Below are 19048 nucleotides of genomic sequence, written 5' to 3' on the forward strand. Positions count from 1 at the left end.
ATAAGGTTTAATAGTGCTTTGAGAATAACTTTATATTATTCCTTAGTTATACAAGACAAATAAAAAATTACCATTCTCTTATTCTCTATCTCTATGAAAAGAATAATATATCATAGAGTTGAAATAGCAATACTGTAACAAAAGAGCAGATGTTGACTAATCAACAGCCAGCTATTTGGACCAAGTACTACAGGTCATGAAACTATGATTTTGATTAGATGATCTTGAACATAATATTTGGGGTGGAGAAACCTTGAGGATAAGGTAAGGATAATATAGCATTTGAATAACCATCTACTATCTTTACTACCCACCTTTGACTACTGAAAAACAAAAAAACAAAACACTGCCTTTCAGAAGATCTAAACACTAAAAATCATTTTTCAGCATGGCAACCCGATACAGTTCCCTCATGTACTTAGTTATGCTAGAGTGCAGTAAGGTTATAGATGACTAAGGAAAAATGAAAATGCAAGCAGAAGACAGGGGACAAGAGACAGCATTTTTGGAAAACATTTATGTTCCACAGATACAGGCAGTATGGGTGATAAAGGTCATTTGGATACAATTTCTCAAAATCAATTTTATATTGAGTTTGGCTAAGGAACTTTATAAGGTTTTAAATTCTAAAACTCATCTCACTTCATTACCAAGATTTCTACATAGAAGTTCATCTACCAGGAATAATATGGATAATTAAGATTATTCTTATATCACTTCCTAAAAGCTCCAAGGGAATACTATTCCAGCTCTAAGACTGATCACATAGAGAATATGAAGCATTATGGAGGATTCCCCAGTAGCCAACTTATAACTGACAATTTTTTCTTATTAATGTTCCATATAGCTCAATAAAGTTCTCAGAAATAAATAGCCTTCTCAGTCCTGGGAATGATTCAAGATTAGTCAAAATCCTCTAGGGCTTTGGAAGTATATTCTTATGGAAACCCTGAGATGGACCAGTTTACTAAAAGCATCTGTTTACTCAAAGGGTGCGGTCAGAAGAAGACTAAATTGAATAACCTGACCACTGGTTGATTAGCTATCAATTTGTGGACTAAGGCTTCTCAAGAGGTTTCTTGTGAATTCCCTATCACATTCACACACAGAAGTAAATGGTGTTAAGCAGCAGTAATTGTTGAAGATTTGAGAAAACAAAATCTCTGGTAACCAGAAAAGAGCACAAATCTGCAGATTTCACAAAGACATTAAACAGTCACTTAACACAGCAGGAAAAAGGCCACATAACAGCAGTAGTAATACATAATTAAAGTAGATTAAAAGAAAATGGAAAATCACAGAGCAAGGTAGAAGTCTGAAAATCTGAAATTGCCCACTGGTTCTAAGCTGTACTATATTAAGCCAGAGCTTTCTGTAGCGTACCATTTTACAGCACCTCAGAAAATTGTTTCACAACACAGCTTCCACTGTAATGGCAAACATTAGTTCTAAAAACAAATTCTGCAAGAGAAGAAATATGCCTGAATACCTACATGGAATTGGAAAATGACAATATTTTATTCCGCAGTTTTAATCTGAAGGCATTTTACAATTTTATGTCTAATTTAGATCAGTTACATTCTTTAAGAAGTATTGTTTTCATAAATTATTTTAACCTAATTTTTTTCAATTAACAAAAATCTTTTTTCCTCCCTTCTACTTCCTCCTATTGGAAAACAGAAACAAAAGACAAAAACCCAAATTCTTGTAATTGTAAAATATATTTTACAATAATAATAAAATTGTAAAATTTATAGATCAAGCAAAACAAATTCCCTCATTAAACATGCCCAAAAAATGTCTCATGTTGTATCCTGAATTCATCATCTTTCTATCAGAAGGGTAAATCCTTCTAAAAGCTATTTTAAATTATCTCCTAAAAGTTACTAAACTTTGTCATTATTAGGCATATACCCTAGACTTGTATGTACAAAAATATTTATGGTAGTTCTTTTAGAGGAAGTGAAGAAGTGGCAACCAAGGAGTATGCATCAATTGGGGTATTAAGCAAACTGTTCAATATGATTATAAAATATTATTGTGCCATAAGAAATGATGGAAAAGTTCTCAGAGAACCTTGAGAAGACTTGCATGAACTGAACGATTTAAACAATAACACCAAAAAGACAATTTTGAAAGGCTTTTATAAGTTATCACAATTCCCTTCTTCCCAATCAATACTTTTGAGAGACCATTTAGCCAAAGATCTCAAAATATCTAGCAAATGTTAATTTGAACTCATGGAACTGTGGTAATAGAGGTGATTACTTAATGGACAAAATAGAGACAAAATAAAATAGATTTTAGAAAAGGTTTCACTAAAAAAATACTATTGAATTTCAATTTTTTTTTCTTATTTAAAACATCAAGGCCCCTGGTCACATATGGATCCAATAAAGTCACTTAAAATTTGCCCTGTCATAATCTTCCTTACTTTCATGGATTTATTTAAATAAATGGCAGGAATATTAGGAGTACTCTCCCTTTATATTTAGCCCTTTCAGCAGAGAGTACTATTGAGAAATCCAATCCAACCTTATTATAAAAGACTTATTTTCAAGTTATTATTTCAATCCCTTAAGGGATTAGGGCCATTGACACTTGAGGGTACAAAAGAAAGAAAAGATGAGGAAGGTGTATAGAGGAAAAGGAGAATTACTCAATTTCTGCTCTTTGGTGTTGGCTGGACTTAGCTACACTTGTTTTAGGATATTTCAAAAATGCCCCCCCTCAAGTCAGTCAAAGATCTAGTGGCTTTTAAGTGGGGGATTAGTGTTCACTTCCTCTTATTCTCTACACTCAGTGGGAAATATAGAATATAAGGCAATTAATCCCAAGTACCATAAACTGTAGTTACTTGCTTCTTTAAAAAAAGCCAAAGAGAACAAAGAGAAAAAAGTTACAAAGAAAAGATTCTCAAAGCTTTGAGATGGTTCAGTTTCACTTTCTTGATGTGGGTATTGAAACAGACTGTGTCAGCCTTATTTGCTGGATATAGTTAAATTTACTTATCCGGTTTATTTTACCTATGTATTTATACTACATATACTATGTATTATTTATCCATCTGTCCAGCATCATGAGCAAATGAGATATCCCTAAATGAGTAAGTCTTCCACATAACTGAGGCACCCAGTTATCTAAAATGATACCAATACTTTCTGGTTTTCTTAAAAATCTCAAGCTGAAGTAAATTTAATATATAAATATATATAACTATAAAAATATAACTATAATTAAATATATATGTATAATATACAAATATATGATATATATAAATATAATTTATAAATATGTAATTTATATATATACATTATACATTCATGTACATCCATGTAAGACCATGTACATTTATTTGTTTTCTGTTTTTTTTAAGGTGGATGACATCATCTTTCATAAATTCAAGTCTTTCCATACTTTTCTAAATCCCCCCCACATCATATCCTACACTACAGTAACATTTCAACCTTATACTACCCAATAATATTAATATGGCTGACCTAATATGATATGTTCCCATATTTTTTATTAAATCTATTTTAGCTTTAACTTTGAAGTGAATATTAGCCTTTTTTCCTTAATCTATTCTTGATCATTATTATGTTTATCTCTTATTTCCTATCTCTATTGAATCCTCTGCTTTAGTTTTACTTGATACCTGGCCTTGCTATTATTACTTAACCTATCCTCTACTCCAAGGATCTCTCCCTTATCCTCTTTCCCTATACTTTCCCTATCTCATCATGCCATTCCCCATTAATCTATATACCCTTCTATACTCCTCCATCATTCTGTTCCTTTTTTATGTATAAGACTTTTATATTAATTAAATTTATATTAAATTTACAAGATTTTTATACCCTTCTAGATATAAGTATTTCCCTCTTTAACTGATTTCCAATATGAATAGGATTCAAGAACTACTAGCCCTTCTCCCCATCTGATCCCTCTGGATCAATTCTTGTTCTGCTACTCATTCATATAACATAATTACTTTTAAAATTTTTTCTTGTAGTTTTGAGAGTCACATCATACTTTTCCTCTCATCAATCTTTTGAACTACCCAATTACCAATGAAAATTTTAGACATATGGTTTACATTTCCATGTATAAAAGATAAACAGTTTAACCTTATTGAGTCCTTTGAAATTAGTTTTTGATTTTTATATTTCTCTTGGATCCTCTATGTCAAATTTCCTATTAAGTTCAGGATTTTGTTTTTGTTTTTTGGACTTTTTTGCAATAAATTCCTGAAAGTCTGGCAATTCATTGAATATCTTTTTTTTTCATTTAGGATTATGCTTAATATTGCTGGGTATGACATTTTCAGCTACAATTCCATTTCTTTTGCTCTTCGATAAATAAGTCTTCCAAGACCTTCAGTCTTTTAATGTATCCACTGCTCAGTCTGCCATATCTGAATTTTTTTTTTCTTGTTGCTCATAATGTTTTCACTTTGACCTGAAAATTTAAGAATTTGGCAATGATGTCCTTGTAAATTTTTCTCATAGAATCTTATAGGTGGTGACTCGTGGATTTTTTTTTTCTATTTCTACCTTTCCCTCTTGTTCTTAAACTTCAGGACAGTTATTTCTTTTATTATTGTACCTTCAAGATTCTTTTGTTGATCAGAGTTTTCAGGTGCTCCAATTATGTTTTTTCTTCTTGTTCTGTTCTATATCTGTTGTCTTTCTTATGAGATATCATATGTTATATTTATATTTTCTTCGTCTTCACTGGCTTCTCCTTGCCCTGTTCTAGTTTTTAAGAAGTCATTTTCCTCAAGACTCTGGAATTCCTTTTCTTGTTGGTTGACTTTCCTTTAAAAATCTTGTTTTTCTTAGATTTTCTTTTGTTTTGCTTTTCTTAATTCTCTCTCATTTGGTTTGTAGTCCTTTTTTTGAGTTCTAGGAATTCTTATTGGACAGATGACTATTTAATGTTACTCTTTGGAGTAGGAAAGACTTTTTTTTTAAATTTCACTGTCCTCATGTGAAGATGAACTCCAGTCTTCTCTATTCCCATAGTAACTTTCTTTAGTCGGGCTCTTTCTCCTTTGCCCTCTTACATGTTGTGTGTGTGTGTGTGTGTATGTGTGTATGTGTGTGTGTGTGTGTGTGTATGTATACGTCTATATATGTGTGTCTGTGTGTATATGTATATGTGTGTGTGTGTGTGTGTGTGTGTGTATGTGTATGTATGTATTATGTATATATTTATTAAGAGCTTTTTAGTATAACCCCCTTTAGTCTTGGGGTAGCAGGTTGGTGCCTCTGGCTGTAGGCCTACAGTTTCCTCCCTAGCCAAGAACTCCAAATCAAGAGTTCCTTCTCTTGTAAGGGTCCACAGCATCCCTGCCCCACAGTTCTCGGCCCTCACAGGGCAGCATCTCCACAGCAGAGGTCCCCTCAGTTTTTCTGTACTCAGATGCCCCACTTCCCACACTGCAGCTGGGCCCCAGGGATCACCACTTGCTGGTTCCCCAGAGCTAGCCTGGCATTATTTACCCTTCACATGGGCCAGTGCTCTGTGCTGGCATCTTTCTTTGGATCTTCTCCGACTATCCAAGAGAACCACTGTTCTGCCCCAACTCTTACATGTTTTTAGTGCTCTGTGTCCTCCCTGTGGCATAATTTTATCTTGTTTGTGAAGAAAATCTGGACAGCTGGGATTTTTCTGACCTACTCTGCCATTTTCTCAGAATCCTTTAATATTTTGTGTCTTTGAGTCCTTATGTAAATTTTTTTTTCTATTTTCTCTTTTCAAACTGCCACTTATGACCCAGTGGCAAATTTGAATCTTAACAATACTGAGAAACACTTATTTGACATTTTTAGGTTTAGTTAGCTCTGCCTTTTATATACAACAGCTGCCTAACCATGGGCATATAACATCCTCTGAGGGTCTCCTGGCAGCTCTAAAATTAAGTTACACCTGCATTGCTAATCTGCCTCAAATAAGGAATTTTCACATTGGGTGTTCCTCATGCTGATGAAAACACTGGACTGAAACAATTTTTTTTTTTTTTAGTTCTGGACAGGAGCCCAAGGAAATAAAAGGGTTTTCTTTAATTCACATATTAATAAACAAGTATTGCTAAAGGGCCTTCTATGTTGCAGGCTCCTGAGGGCCGAACTGAGTGGAGAACCAAGACCTTGAGGTCTTTTCAAGACAATATGGCTACTGTTCTGACTTCCTTACATACATGCATGGATCTACAGGTGACAGCCTTCCCCACCTGTTCATGCTAAGAGATTCTGAGCCAGGGCCTCCCATAAAGCTTATAAACAGATACCCCACACAGCTGAAATTTCTATGACTCTGTGACTCTCTGAAAGCTATTCAAAATTATCAATTTGTGACCAACCCAACTTTTCCCCTGGTCATACATATTCTTACCTTAATCCTTAATGTTATCTATTATCTTATATCTCATGTAATGTGCTGTAACCTATTTTATAATCACCAATGGAAAAACATTGCCTTTTGGGTCATCTGAAATTTTGTATTTTGGTTTTTTCTCAGTTCATGGAATTTTCTGACTCACAGTTATATAGCAACATCAGAACATTGGTTTGCCTCTCGCATTGATTTCTTAAAATTAGTACAGAGAACAAAGTGTTTTCTTTTGCTGGAAACCTCACTGTATTTACCTAAAGTAGCTTCATTAGACGACTAGGTAAATTACAAAAGGGAACAGAAATTTTCCAGTGTGGAGCTATTTTAAAATTAAAAGGTGTCTTCAGTATTGTGTGAAGTAACATAGTAAAAACAAAGGCAAACAGGATTACATAAACCTGTAGGAATAATTTTTTGTAGACCAGATTATATTTTAAGATCCCAATTTGACTATTAATCCAAAATGTGAATTATCTTATTAATAATATTTTTAGATAATATATGTGTTTATATAAATACTAGATTATCTAGAAATACAAGATGTCCCAAAAGACTTAGTGAGAACTTATCAACTTTTAAAGCTTTTAAAACATAAACTTTTAAATGGCCCAGTGGATAGAATACTAGCCCTGAAATTGGGAGTATCTGTGTTCGAATCTGGTCTCAGATATATAATAGTGCTGTGTGATTTTGTGCATGTCACTTAACCCCAATTGCCTCACCAAAAAAAGAAAAAACATAAAACTGCACTAAGGTTTCTTGTGCATCGCACAAGAAAAGATACTCTTCTTCTACATTCATTGTCCACTAATAAAAATTCTTATACCATGGTCACTAAAATTGAAGGGAGCAATCATTATGGAGTAGGCACCCAATTGCATCTCCAACCACTGATCATGCGACTGTTAGGCAGATAAGTCCTTAGACTCCCTGGAATATCAGCATTCCCTTCCCATGCCATCATCCAGGGAAGCAACCTTAGGAAAATTCAAGCTGGCAACTGCCTCTGCAGGTGGTGAAGCCCCCACTGATAGGTACAAAAATACAAGTTTTCAACAGCACAGATGATTTAAACAGAAGTGGGTACTTTATCCATAGAAACAGTAAAGTTACCATCAACATCACTGCTGTTCCCTTTGGCCCATGGATCTTTCCATTTGAGTTCTCCTTTTTGAGTTATTTTTAGACTCATTAGAATGTGAGCTCGTTGAGGTCAAAGACTGTCTGCACAGCCCCAGAACTCAGCACAGGGCTTTACACCCAGTAAATACTAATTCTTTTTTCATTCATTCACTGATAAGTACTAGATGAAGTATTATATAATCATATGTTTAAAATGAGCTGAAACACAATTCTTCCATTGCTGCTAAGAACCAGAAAAGTGAAAAAAGCTGACAGGTTTTGTTCTGCTTTGCCACTTTTCCTGAGTCTTTTTTCCTTTCTCTGCCTCAGTATCAGAGAACTGAAGTGACTTTATGAGTGAGAGCTTTAAGGAAACCCAAAAATCCTCTAGACCAAGTGGAGGCGGAAGAAAATAGAAGCCTACAAGACACACAAGTAGCTAGCATCAGAAGTGGGATATGACCTCATTCCCAATGACCTCTAAAGCCTCTTCCTGCTCTAGAATTCCATGTTCTTGGTTCTCTGATCAATTACTCCCTTCCCAACTGTGTAATAGCTTTATAAAACAAATAATATTCTCATTTTATAGGACCAGAACTAAATAAATCTGGTGAAATGAAATAAGTCACACACACACAAACACACACACATACACACACACACACACACACACACACACACACACACACACACACACACGAAAGCACAAAAAAGCACAGGAATCAAATATTCACCAAGTTTCTTTTTCTTTCTTTCTTTTTTTTTTTTTTTTTGGCAGAGGTAATTGGGGTTAAGTGACTTGTCCAGGGTCACACAGTTAGAGGTGTTAAGTGTCTGAGGTTCAATTCGAACTCGGCTCCTCCTGACTTCAGGGTTGATGCTGTATCCACTGCGCCACCTAGCTGCCCCTCATTAAGTTCCTATCATCACAGATTGAGTCAATACTAACAGCACTCAAAATCTATCCTCTCTCTCTCTGTCTCCTTCCCTAAATCCCAAACTTCAATTTGTAAGCAAAGGATAAAGGAATTCTATAATTCTATTTTCTATTGTCTGTGCTAATTTTGGCCTAAAAATTAAAACCTAGAAAACACAGGTGGTCCATCAGCCAGCACGACACCATCCATACACAATGATAATGAGGTTGGTGCAGGTATTGTCAGAGCTAACTCAGGTTTTTGAGGTTCCCTAAGTGTGGGAAATAAGAAGTATTGGACAGTTCCAAACTGAAGTCTACAGGACCATTGTGCTGACCTCATTACTGCACGCCTGTGAAACCTGGACAGTCTACCAGCACCATGCCAGGAAACTGAATAGCTTCTATTTAGATTGTGTTAGACAGATTCTGAAGATCTCTTGGGAGGATAAGACACCAGACACTGAGGTCTTTACTAGAACTAAATTGTCAAGCATTCAAACTCTACCACAAGAGTACAACCTCAATGGGCTGGCCATGTTGTTCAAATGCCCAATGTACACTTGCCAAAAAGACCATTTTATGAAGAACTCACCCAGGGCAAAGGCTCACAGGGTGGCCTGAAAAAGCAATACAAGGACTCTCTCAAGAGCTCTCTTAAGAACCTAAGAATTGATCTATGACATGGGAGACGCTGACACAGGACCGCCCAGCATGGCGTGCCCTCATCAGAGAAGGTACTATGCTCTTCTGAGCAAAGCAGAATTGAAGCAGCTCAGTTCAAGAAGCTCAAGCTGTGCAAAATTAGAGAATACACCCCAAAGATTCACATGGACTAATAGTGCCCAAGTTGTAGATCTTTACAAGCTTATATTGGTCTGATCAGCCACAGTCCGAAGCACTGTAATTTGATTCTAACATAGTGATATCATTTTGCTCCTCTTCAAGAACGAAGAATAACAAAGTAATCTGAAATCAAAACCTCACAATATAGATATAATCTATTTTCAAAAGTAAGAGAGGTGTATTGATAGCCATCAAGCAAATGGAGAAAGAATTATTAGTTAAATAATTATTTTTCATAAATGATTCCTATGTATTAAAAATAGAATATTAATAATGCAAAAAATATAAGACATACTTTTTATTCCTGAAAGGAGGATAACAATGAATTAAGTCAAATTAGCATTCCTAACATAGGGCCATGCAGACTTCTAAACCTCCTCGGAGAGAAAGGAAATGCAATGTTAGCTATCACTCATGCCAATCCAAAGGGCAGGCTTTTAGCCCCATCTTCTTCCTATTGCTCCATTCTCCAAAATAAAAGATAATGGATTTAGAGGTAGAAAAATATCTATCAAATATAACCCTTCGTTTTATAAATGAAATTTGGCAAGGGGAGGGTTACGTGACTTGCCCTTAGTCACCTTACTTGTAAGCATCTTAGATGGAATTTGAGCCTGGCTACTCCTTCCTCTCAGCTCCTACTAATCATAGAGAGCCAAGATGAGTAAAGAGGGGGAAAGTCAAGAAGGCATATCTCTTCTGTTGCCATAACATTCAGCATTGGGTTAGTTCACAAATGGCTGTATTTCTAGCCCCTATGAGATAATCAGTTCACAAGCATGTATTGCTAAATGCCTATTATGTGCCATGTACTACTACTGGAGATAGAAGGAAAGGCAAAAAACAGTTCATGCTCTCAATTTAAAGAAGCAGACAATATAGGGGGCCATCACCAATCATCCTGATCTGTGTGTTGCCATTGGACTCCTGATGACTCTGGAAGAGCCCTTTCTCACTTAAATACAATAAACTTGCAAGTCAAGATAACACTGATGTCATCAGTCCCCTTCAAGAACAAAGAATTAAAACAATGTACATTTGACCAGGAATGTACAAATGTACAAAACATATATGCAGAATAAATTGGAGATAATCACAGAATGAAGGCACTAGCATTAAAGGGTTTGTAAAAGGCAGAATCTTAGCTGGGACTTAAAGGAAGACAGGGAAGCCAAAAGATGGAGATGAAAGAAATGGAATTCTAGGTATATGATATGAAAATTCAGTCAAGAAATAGGGTCTCAGTTCCTCCCTCTGTAAAATGTTGAAGTTGGTCTAGACCAGTGGTTCTCAAACTTTTGTTTTCAGTATCTTTATCCTAATAAAAATTATTGAAGCTCTCTCCAAAGAGTTTTTGTTTATCTGGATTATATTTATAGACATTTACCATATTGGAAATAAAAACTATTTTTGAATTTGTAGACCCTCTAAAAGGGTTTCAGAGATGCCCAGGATTCTCTAGACCATAGAGAACCACTGCTCTAGACAGTATCTAAAATGTATTCTATTTTATTTGTAATTTGGTTATTTTTCAGTCTTATCCAACTCTTCATGATCCCTTTTGGGGTTTTCATGACAAATATACTAGAAGTGTTCCATTTCCTTCTCTAGCTCATTTTACAGATGAAGAAACTGAGGCAAACAGGATTAAGTGATTTGCCTAAAGTCACACAGCTAATAAGTGTCTGAAGCCAGATTTGAACAATCAGGAAGAGAAGTCTCCTGACTTTGGGTCTTATGTGCATAAGGTCCTAATTAAATAAGGAACTAAAATAAATAATAAAAGAATTGAATTGCAACTTCTATACAACAATCCTAGTTCTGCCCCCTTTGGACCAAGCAAAATAATCCTGATCCTTCTTGTATACCATCCCTTCAAAACTTGGGCTCTCTTCTTAAAATCCAGTTCTTTCAATGGCATATTCTTTAGTGCTCTATGGGACCTTGGGATTTTGCAATGGAATCTTAGAGGGCCTGTAATCTAATCACCTCATTTTTGAGATGAGCAAAATCAGGCCTCAGAGATCAAATCACTTATCCAAGGTTATATAGGCAGTAAGGAGCAGTATCATTGAATCCATGTCTCTGGCTCCAGGTTCAGGGCTCTTTCTATCACACTAGCAGGCTGCTAAGCTCACCCTCAAACCCGGAGCCTCTAATTCAATAAGTATTAAGTTGTTGTGGTATGCCAGGAGGGGAAAGGAAAAAAGAAATAGTCCTTGCCCTAAAGAGATCAAGAAGGAGAAGAAGGGAGGGAGAAGTGATGGATGAAGAAAACAGGTAAAGAGACAACAGATAGGGGAAAGGAAGGGGGCAAGGGCACAGGAAAGGAGAGGGGTGAGAACAGGGGAAAGGAGGAAGGAGGGAGTATAGAAGAAGAGAAGGAGAAAGGAAAGAAGAGAGATGGGAAAGGAGAAGAGAGAAACGAAGACTGGAGAATAGAGGGGCAAGGAGAGAAGGGAGGAGGAGCACAAACGGTTAAATTAAGGGGAAGGGAAGGGGAGATTTATTGGAGAGGAAAGACTAAGGGAAGGGAGAGAGGGGAGAGAAAAGGAGAAAATGAAGGAAAGGAGGAGAGGGAAAAGAGCAGGAGAAAGATGGAAGTGATGAAGGAGTAAAGATTCAAAAGCATTAGAGAGGAGTGAGAGTGGGTGAGGGAGGAGGAAAGGAGAAGGAAAGTGGAGACAGGATGGAGGAAGATGGAGAAGCGAAGATGATGAAAAAGAGGAGGGAGAGAGAGAATGTTATTGAGAAATTTAAATGGAGAAAGAAAGAGAAGGGGAAAGGAGGGTGAAAGGATAAAAGCAGGGGAAGGGCAGTTGGAGGAAGAGGGGAGGGAGGGAGAGGAAAGAAAAGAGGGGAAAGGAAAGGATGGAGGGAGAGGGGAAATGGAAGAGAGAAGAAAATATGGTGGAGGAAAAAAGAAAGGAGGGAGAAAGGAGAGAAGCAGGGGAAAGGCGATTGGAGAGAGTGGAGAAGAGACGGAGAGAGGAGGGAAGATTCAGATGGGAAGTACGGATAAAAGAGGGAAGGAGGGAGACGGAGCCCTTGGCCCCCTCCGGACCCCACCCTTAAGGCGCTGCCCCTCCCACGAGGGGCACGAGGGAGGAAGGAGGTCCCAGGACTTGGGCCCACAAAACCTCGGCAAACGGGAAGGCTACGCTCGTGGGAAGCGCTTACTCCGGCCCATGGTTCAGCTCCGACTCCGCCACCTGGTTCCAGCCAGTTCAATTCCCTCGGAGTTTCTGTGTTGTGGTCCCAGCGTTACCTTGGAAACAGTAAACTCTACGGTGGCCGTGTGGAACCCAAGCTCATTATTGGGGCTCGATGGAGGGAGGGAAGGGAAGCAGAAAAAAGGGAGAAGGCCGGAGCCGGACGGGGGAAGGAACCTGAAAGTGGAATTCTAGATTAATTTATTAGTTGTTGAGGGGGAGGGCGGGGAGGCCCCAGGAGATATAGTACAGTGATTCTTAACCTTGCGTGCGTGAACTTTTTTTTTTTAATTTTGAAAACTAATTATTTTTCTTGTACTCTTAAGTATTTTATTTTATTCATTTAAAACATGGGGTTCCTAGGATTACCAGACTGCCAAGGCAGTCTAGGACCCAGAAACCCTGATCTGGTTTTCAGATAAGGTTGTCCCCTGCCCAGTGTTACACAGGTAGCCTCTGGAGCATCATTCCAGCCTCCTGTCTCCAAGGCTCTGCTCTTTCCTCTGCACCAGAGCAGCTCCCAGAACCAGAGCTAAGAGAAAAACCAAGCCACGGGAGGAACAAGGTGATGGCAAAAGCCACGTTCCTTTCCCTTGGGAACTTTTAGACTGTGATAGGAGGGTCTGCTTATCTGCAAAGGACCTCAGCTGCACAAGCATTATGCCAGCCTGGCATAGACTGGCTGGCAAGGACACACAGGGAGTCCAGCTTGGGGTGCAACAACAAATTCTGTCAACTCAGGGAAAACTTCATCCTTGACACATTCAGGGCCTCCTGCATGTTCTGGGTCCAAGATTTCTAAAACTACAACTCAAAAAGATAAGATCAAGGTACCTCTTAACCACCCTTAACACACTCCTTAAGATTCCGCTCCTTTTGGAAGTTTTCTCCTAACAACCCCATTTATTCTCCAGTCCAGAGAAAGAACAATGGATTTAGAATCCAAGACAACTTTGTTTTACTTGCTCATCCTAATTTTATAAATGAAGAAACTGAGTTCCATAAAGAGAAATTGGCTTACCCAAAATCACAGGGTTCACAAGCCATGGACTGAGAGTTAAAATCCAGGATCATTATTACACTACCTCTTCCAGACCCCATGCCATGATCAAAGGAAATAGATCAATAGGAATAAAAATGTAAGAATGGATCCAATTTCTCACTGGTATCAGTTTTGAGGATTCCCCAAAAAAGACAAATAAATCTTCTACTCTTGTTTTTGGTTGTTTTACATCTTTTTCTAGCCCTCAATTGCCCTCTAGTGACCATTAACAGTACTATCCTCTACCTGGACCACACCCTTGGTGTGCTGGAAGCATCCTAACACCAGCAATTATACCAACGTTTTCCATTTGATTCATTATTCATTCACTCAGTAAGGTCTCCAGAACAGCCCCACAATGTCAGTCTAGCAGTTGCTAAATCCTATCTACTCTGCCTCCATAACATCTGTCCTTTCCTCTACTAATGTAAACTCTCTTACTCCACTACTGTAACAGTCTCCTAATTGGTCTCCAAGCTTCCAGTCTCACTCACCTTTTCCAATTCATCTTCCACACAGCAGACAAGATAATCTTCCTAAAGCAATGAAGCCATTTCCCGTGAGGACTTCTCTGCTGTATAAACGAAATAAAATACACAGTTCTTCTCTTCAATTACCTTAAATATTAATCTTTTACATTTGTATAGTGCTTTTTACATGTCTTGGTTAAACCTTGAAGGTTAAGCCTTAGGAGAGATACTATTATCCATTCCGATATTAAGGGTTAGAAAATAGAGACCATGCTTACAAACTGTTTGAAATAAAAGATGTTTTAGTATTTGCCTAGCTAGCTGTGATTGGAAAAATTGACTCTGAGGGTCAAAAATTCAATTCAGCAAGCATTTATTAATCACTTACTTTATGCAAGGAAGTACACTAGGCACAGGGATCACACTGAAGCAACCGTCAATGAACTTCCATTTCATTAGCGGTACAATATGAATACAAATAAATATAAGGTTATTTGAGGAGAAATGAAGGTCATTCACAACTGGGGTGATAAGATTTCACAGAGCAGATGGCACCTTAGCTGGGATTTGATTGCAAACAAAGATTTCAAAAAGGAGAATATATTAAAGAATCACAGGAACATTCTTCCCCCTCCCTTGTTTTCCCTCCCTTGCTCTCACTTTTCTGAGCTGTTTCAATACTCATCAAGATATATAGGCACACACACACACACAGTCCCTTGCTGTCTTCCTCTGCCTTCTTCCCTGGCCTGGATCTCCCAGATCTCATTCAGACTTCCTGATTACTTGGATAAGATGGGAATCCCCAATTTTTCTGGTGACATGGCAGACTGCCAAGCCTTACCATCTGCCCTGCTCATTCCCTGAAAACCACCTCACACCTCAGTGCTTCCTTACATACACATAACCCACTCTCGTATAACCTGCGAGATACAACTCAAAGATCATCTGCCCCGAAGTTCAATATTCTTTTATGTGTTGCTTCCCCTCAGAGTGTGAACTCCTTGGGAGTAAGGAATGCCTAGCTTTTTCTATGTCTATACCAAATGCTTACCATATAGTATGCACTTAACAAATGCTTTTCCTTCTTTCATTCATTTCAGCCATGAAGAATGGATTGTAATACTGCGTAGAGAATGTAGATAACAATAACTAGTTTGAAATTAGCTAGTAATTCAGGTTGCCTGGAATTTAGAATGGATGAATAGAAATAAAATGAACTAAGCTTGGAAAAGTGTAGTAGAACTACATGATGAAAGCCTGAGAGCAGGTAGGTGGCTACTACAGTAGTCAAGAATATAATCAAAAAGAGTTTGAACACATTGGATGTCTATAAGGCATGGATGCAAGAGGTGTTGTAGAGATAAAATCAGAAAGGTTTGGCAACTAATAAACTAATCAGTGTACTTTACTATAGCATATAATATAATCAGTAATACCAATAATGACAACAACAGCAACAACAATAATAGTAGCTAGCATTCATTTAGCACCTACTATGTCCTAGGCACTGTGTCAACTGCTTTACAAATATTAATGCATTTTATATTCAAAATAACCCTGAAAAGTAGGTACTGCTATTATCTCTCATTTTGCACTTGAGGAAACAGAAGCAAACAGGTTAAATGACAGAATGTTAGCTAGAAAGCCTAAAAAAATCAACTATAATATGAGATTTTTTTATATGAGAATTTTATATGAGAAAGAAGAAAGGAAATAAGAAAATAAATAAATGCAAAAATCAGGAAAAAGCAGAGCTGGAATTCAAATTTAAGTCTTCTCCCACAAGAGAAATAGAGCTCTTTCCAGGAGACCAAGCAGCCCCTCACATAAATACTTGACCAAAGACAGAGGAAGTGGGAACAGAATTCAAATTCAAGACTTCCAAATCCTGAGTCATACCCATTCCCTCTGCTTCTGGACATACCAATAAAACATAGAACTTACAAAAGAAGCTGCTTAGTGGATAGTGCTCTCAGAAAGATATGAGTTCAAAACCTCAGATACTTATTAATTGTATGATCATAGGCAAGTCACTTAATCTTGGTCTCAGTTTTGTTGTTTTTTAACTCTGAAATGGGGATAATAAAATTACCTATCTCCATGGGTTGTTAAATAGATCAGTAAAATACTTAAGACGGCACCTGATTTAAATGCTCATTCTCTTCCCCTTTAAAAAAAAAATTCAGGTGAATATATAACAATCATCAAGGGCAGCTAGGTGGCGCATTGGAGAGAGTGCTGGGTATAGAGTTTGGAAGAGCTGAACTAAATCCAGCTTCAGACACTCTTTAGCTGTGACTCAGAAAACTGTTTAATTCTATTTGCCTCAGTTTCCAAATGAACTGGAAAAGGTTATGGCAAACTATTCCCAAGAAAACCCCAAATAGAGTCACAAAGAGTTGGACACAACTGAAACCACTGGACAATAACAAAATTAAGGAAAAGTTAAAAAGTAATAAAAATAATACAGCTCATTGTAATATCAGTACTGAAAATATATGCACCAAATGGCATAACACTCAAATTTTTGAAGAAAAAGTTAAATAAGTTACAGGAGGAAATTGGCAATAAAACTATACTATTGGAGAATCTTATACTATGTCCCAGATACTGTGTATATCATAAGCTCTGTGGAGACAAAGAAAGAAAAAAGACAGTTCTTAGCTCCAAAATGCTTTTTTTTTTTTTTTTTTTAATGGAGAAGACACCACACACCAAGAAACTGAAAAGTAAGGGGATGTAATGGAAATGACTCCTCTTAGTAACATAATGGAGAATCCAGCACAGCCAGGTAGGAAATGAAAAGATGGTTAGAATGAGTGCTCTTCTTAAATGGAAGAACCTGGAGGATAAATTCATTACATCGTCATCCAGGTAAAATGGGACCACGCATTGCAGCAACTTGAATGAAGAAATTTTTAAAAGAGGAAGCTTCATGAGTTTCTTCAACACATTTCAAATCTTTCAGCTGATGGCAAATACTTCTGTCAATAAGTACTTAAGGAGTAATCCTGTTAGCACACTAGAGGTAGAAAAGAAGCTCCCATACAAAACCATATGTCTCAAAGAGAGGTTAGCCATCTCTTCATTTCCTAACTATCTTCATGTTCCAGGAATCTCTTCATTCTGCAAGATTCACATCAGCCCTGAACTCACAGAGAAAATATTTCCCAGAGAGATCTTCCAGAATTTCCATTTAAGAAGAGCACTCATTCTAATCATTTCTTCATTTCCCACCTGGCTGTGATCTTCTGGACTCTCTATCATGACATCCCTTCCACTGAATCCCTTTACTTTTCAGTTTCTTTGTTTACTGCCCTCCTCCATTAAAATATAAGCTCTTTGAGGGTAAGAACTGTCTTTTTTCCTTTCTTGGTCTCTCCAGAGCTTAACACAGTACCTGACATGTATACCCACTATGATTACATTTTTATTGCTTGACTGAACATTCTTTACAGCTGGCAGGAAATGGCCCTTTAAATTTGTGTCCATTTTGTGGTAATGTATAGCAACTCTTAAGATGACTCACATTCTACTTGTTTTAGAAATAGTCTCTCCTTTTCAGGGATTCCAGGTAATAAGGAACAAATTATTATCTGATCCCTCCACTTCCAAATTTATGTTTTGGGATCTTTGAATACAATAACTGGTTAAGGGGAATAATAGTATGAGACTAAAATGTTTCTTCATTTATTAGCTAACATTAGCTAACAAAATCAGATGCCTTGAGGCTGTGCGCCCATATGGACACCTATCAAGTTATAACTGGGTGAAGAAAGACATTATCTTATGGGCAAAAGTAAAAGCAAGGAAAAAACTTGCAGGATTCCAACCAAATGCTATAAGTATACATCTCCCCAGGGAGTGACAGGGAGATGGCCTTGGGATATTTTCTCAGATGAGAATAGAAGGCCTTAATTATTAATATATCTATGTATAAATTGGACATGCCTAGATATATATTCTAGACTGGTAATATTGATTTATTTACATTCTCCAGAGAGAAGGTAACCCAGTTACAAAATTCTGAGAAACAAATATAACCTTATCCACATAACAAAACAGGATCATAAAAACACAAGACAATATGAAAGGAATGATAATTGTCATATTTAGCAGGCCTTTCCACTCTAGGAAGGCAAGGGAGATTTTGTTTAACTCAACAAAAGTCTCATACACCTAGGATATTTAAGATGCATAATAAACACCTAATCACTATTCCGTTTTTAGATGAGCTCACACAGCTAATAAATGAAAGAACTGAAACTAGAATCAGGGCATGCTAACTTTAAGTCAAATGGTCTTTGGAATGTTTTGTGGCAGACCTAATGAGGTAAGTCATCAGAGGTGATATTACCAGTAAGCTCCTTATTTTCACCAGTGTATTTTTATGTTTGAAGATCATTGATCCTAGAAAAGGCATTTCTGTCCACATCTGTTATTTTCAAAGGCTAATTCTGCAAAGCCATTTATTTCTTCAGCATTTATCAAATAAAAGTGTATAATTCAAAGTACACATCGGAGTTTACAAAGATGAGCAAGTTACGATACCAATCTTCTAGGAGCCAAAAGTCTAGCAGAGGAAACAAGACATATAAATAGAAAACTATGATATACTTTTAAATATAACAAATTTTTAAAATAAGGATAGTATAAAGGGCTGAAATTCTGAATAGGTGCACTAGAATCAGACAACCGAGCCCTTAAGGCTAATTGCCTATTGGACAATAACTCTATTAGCATATGTTTGGAAAAATGGCCCTTCTTACTATTCCATGCTGGCTTGATCTTTTGGTGAATACAGATAATCATAGGAGGGATTAGAGGGTGGAGTGAGACAAGCCAGACTCACTTTGCAGGAGGACGAGGAGGAAGATTGATGCAGAGCTTGTGGCAGTTTTGTCCATCTCCTTCACTTCTCCCCCTAAAGACCAAGGACTTTTGCTTATCCTGACTCTGGCTGACCCTGAGGCCTCCAGGGAGTTAACTTGGACTTTACAGGATAGGAATTGGGTCTATGATTTTATTGATATGGGTA

The 19048-nt window shown here is 37.2% G+C and overlaps 1 protein-coding gene across 2 annotated transcripts in view; it reads right to left on the reverse strand.

Moving 5' to 3' along the window:
- DNAAF11 (dynein axonemal assembly factor 11) overlaps positions 1 to 12533 on the reverse strand; it is a 95524-nt gene extending 82991 nt beyond the window's left edge. Inside the window, exon 1 of one of the 2 annotated variants that reach the window (XM_051971106.1) lies at positions 12464 to 12533. In XM_051971106.1, coding sequence (XP_051827066.1) covers positions 12464 to 12473 — 10 coding nt within the window. In that variant the 5' untranslated portion in view covers positions 12474 to 12533. The remainder of the gene's footprint in view (positions 1 to 12463) is intronic. The other variant, XM_051971105.1, reaches the window with a different exon arrangement.
- Positions 12534 to 19048: the final 6515 nt, after the last annotated feature.

This window comes from Antechinus flavipes, chromosome 1 (assembly GCF_016432865.1).
Source record: "Antechinus flavipes isolate AdamAnt ecotype Samford, QLD, Australia chromosome 1, AdamAnt_v2, whole genome shotgun sequence".
Classification (NCBI taxonomy): Eukaryota; Metazoa; Chordata; class Mammalia; order Dasyuromorphia; family Dasyuridae; genus Antechinus; species Antechinus flavipes.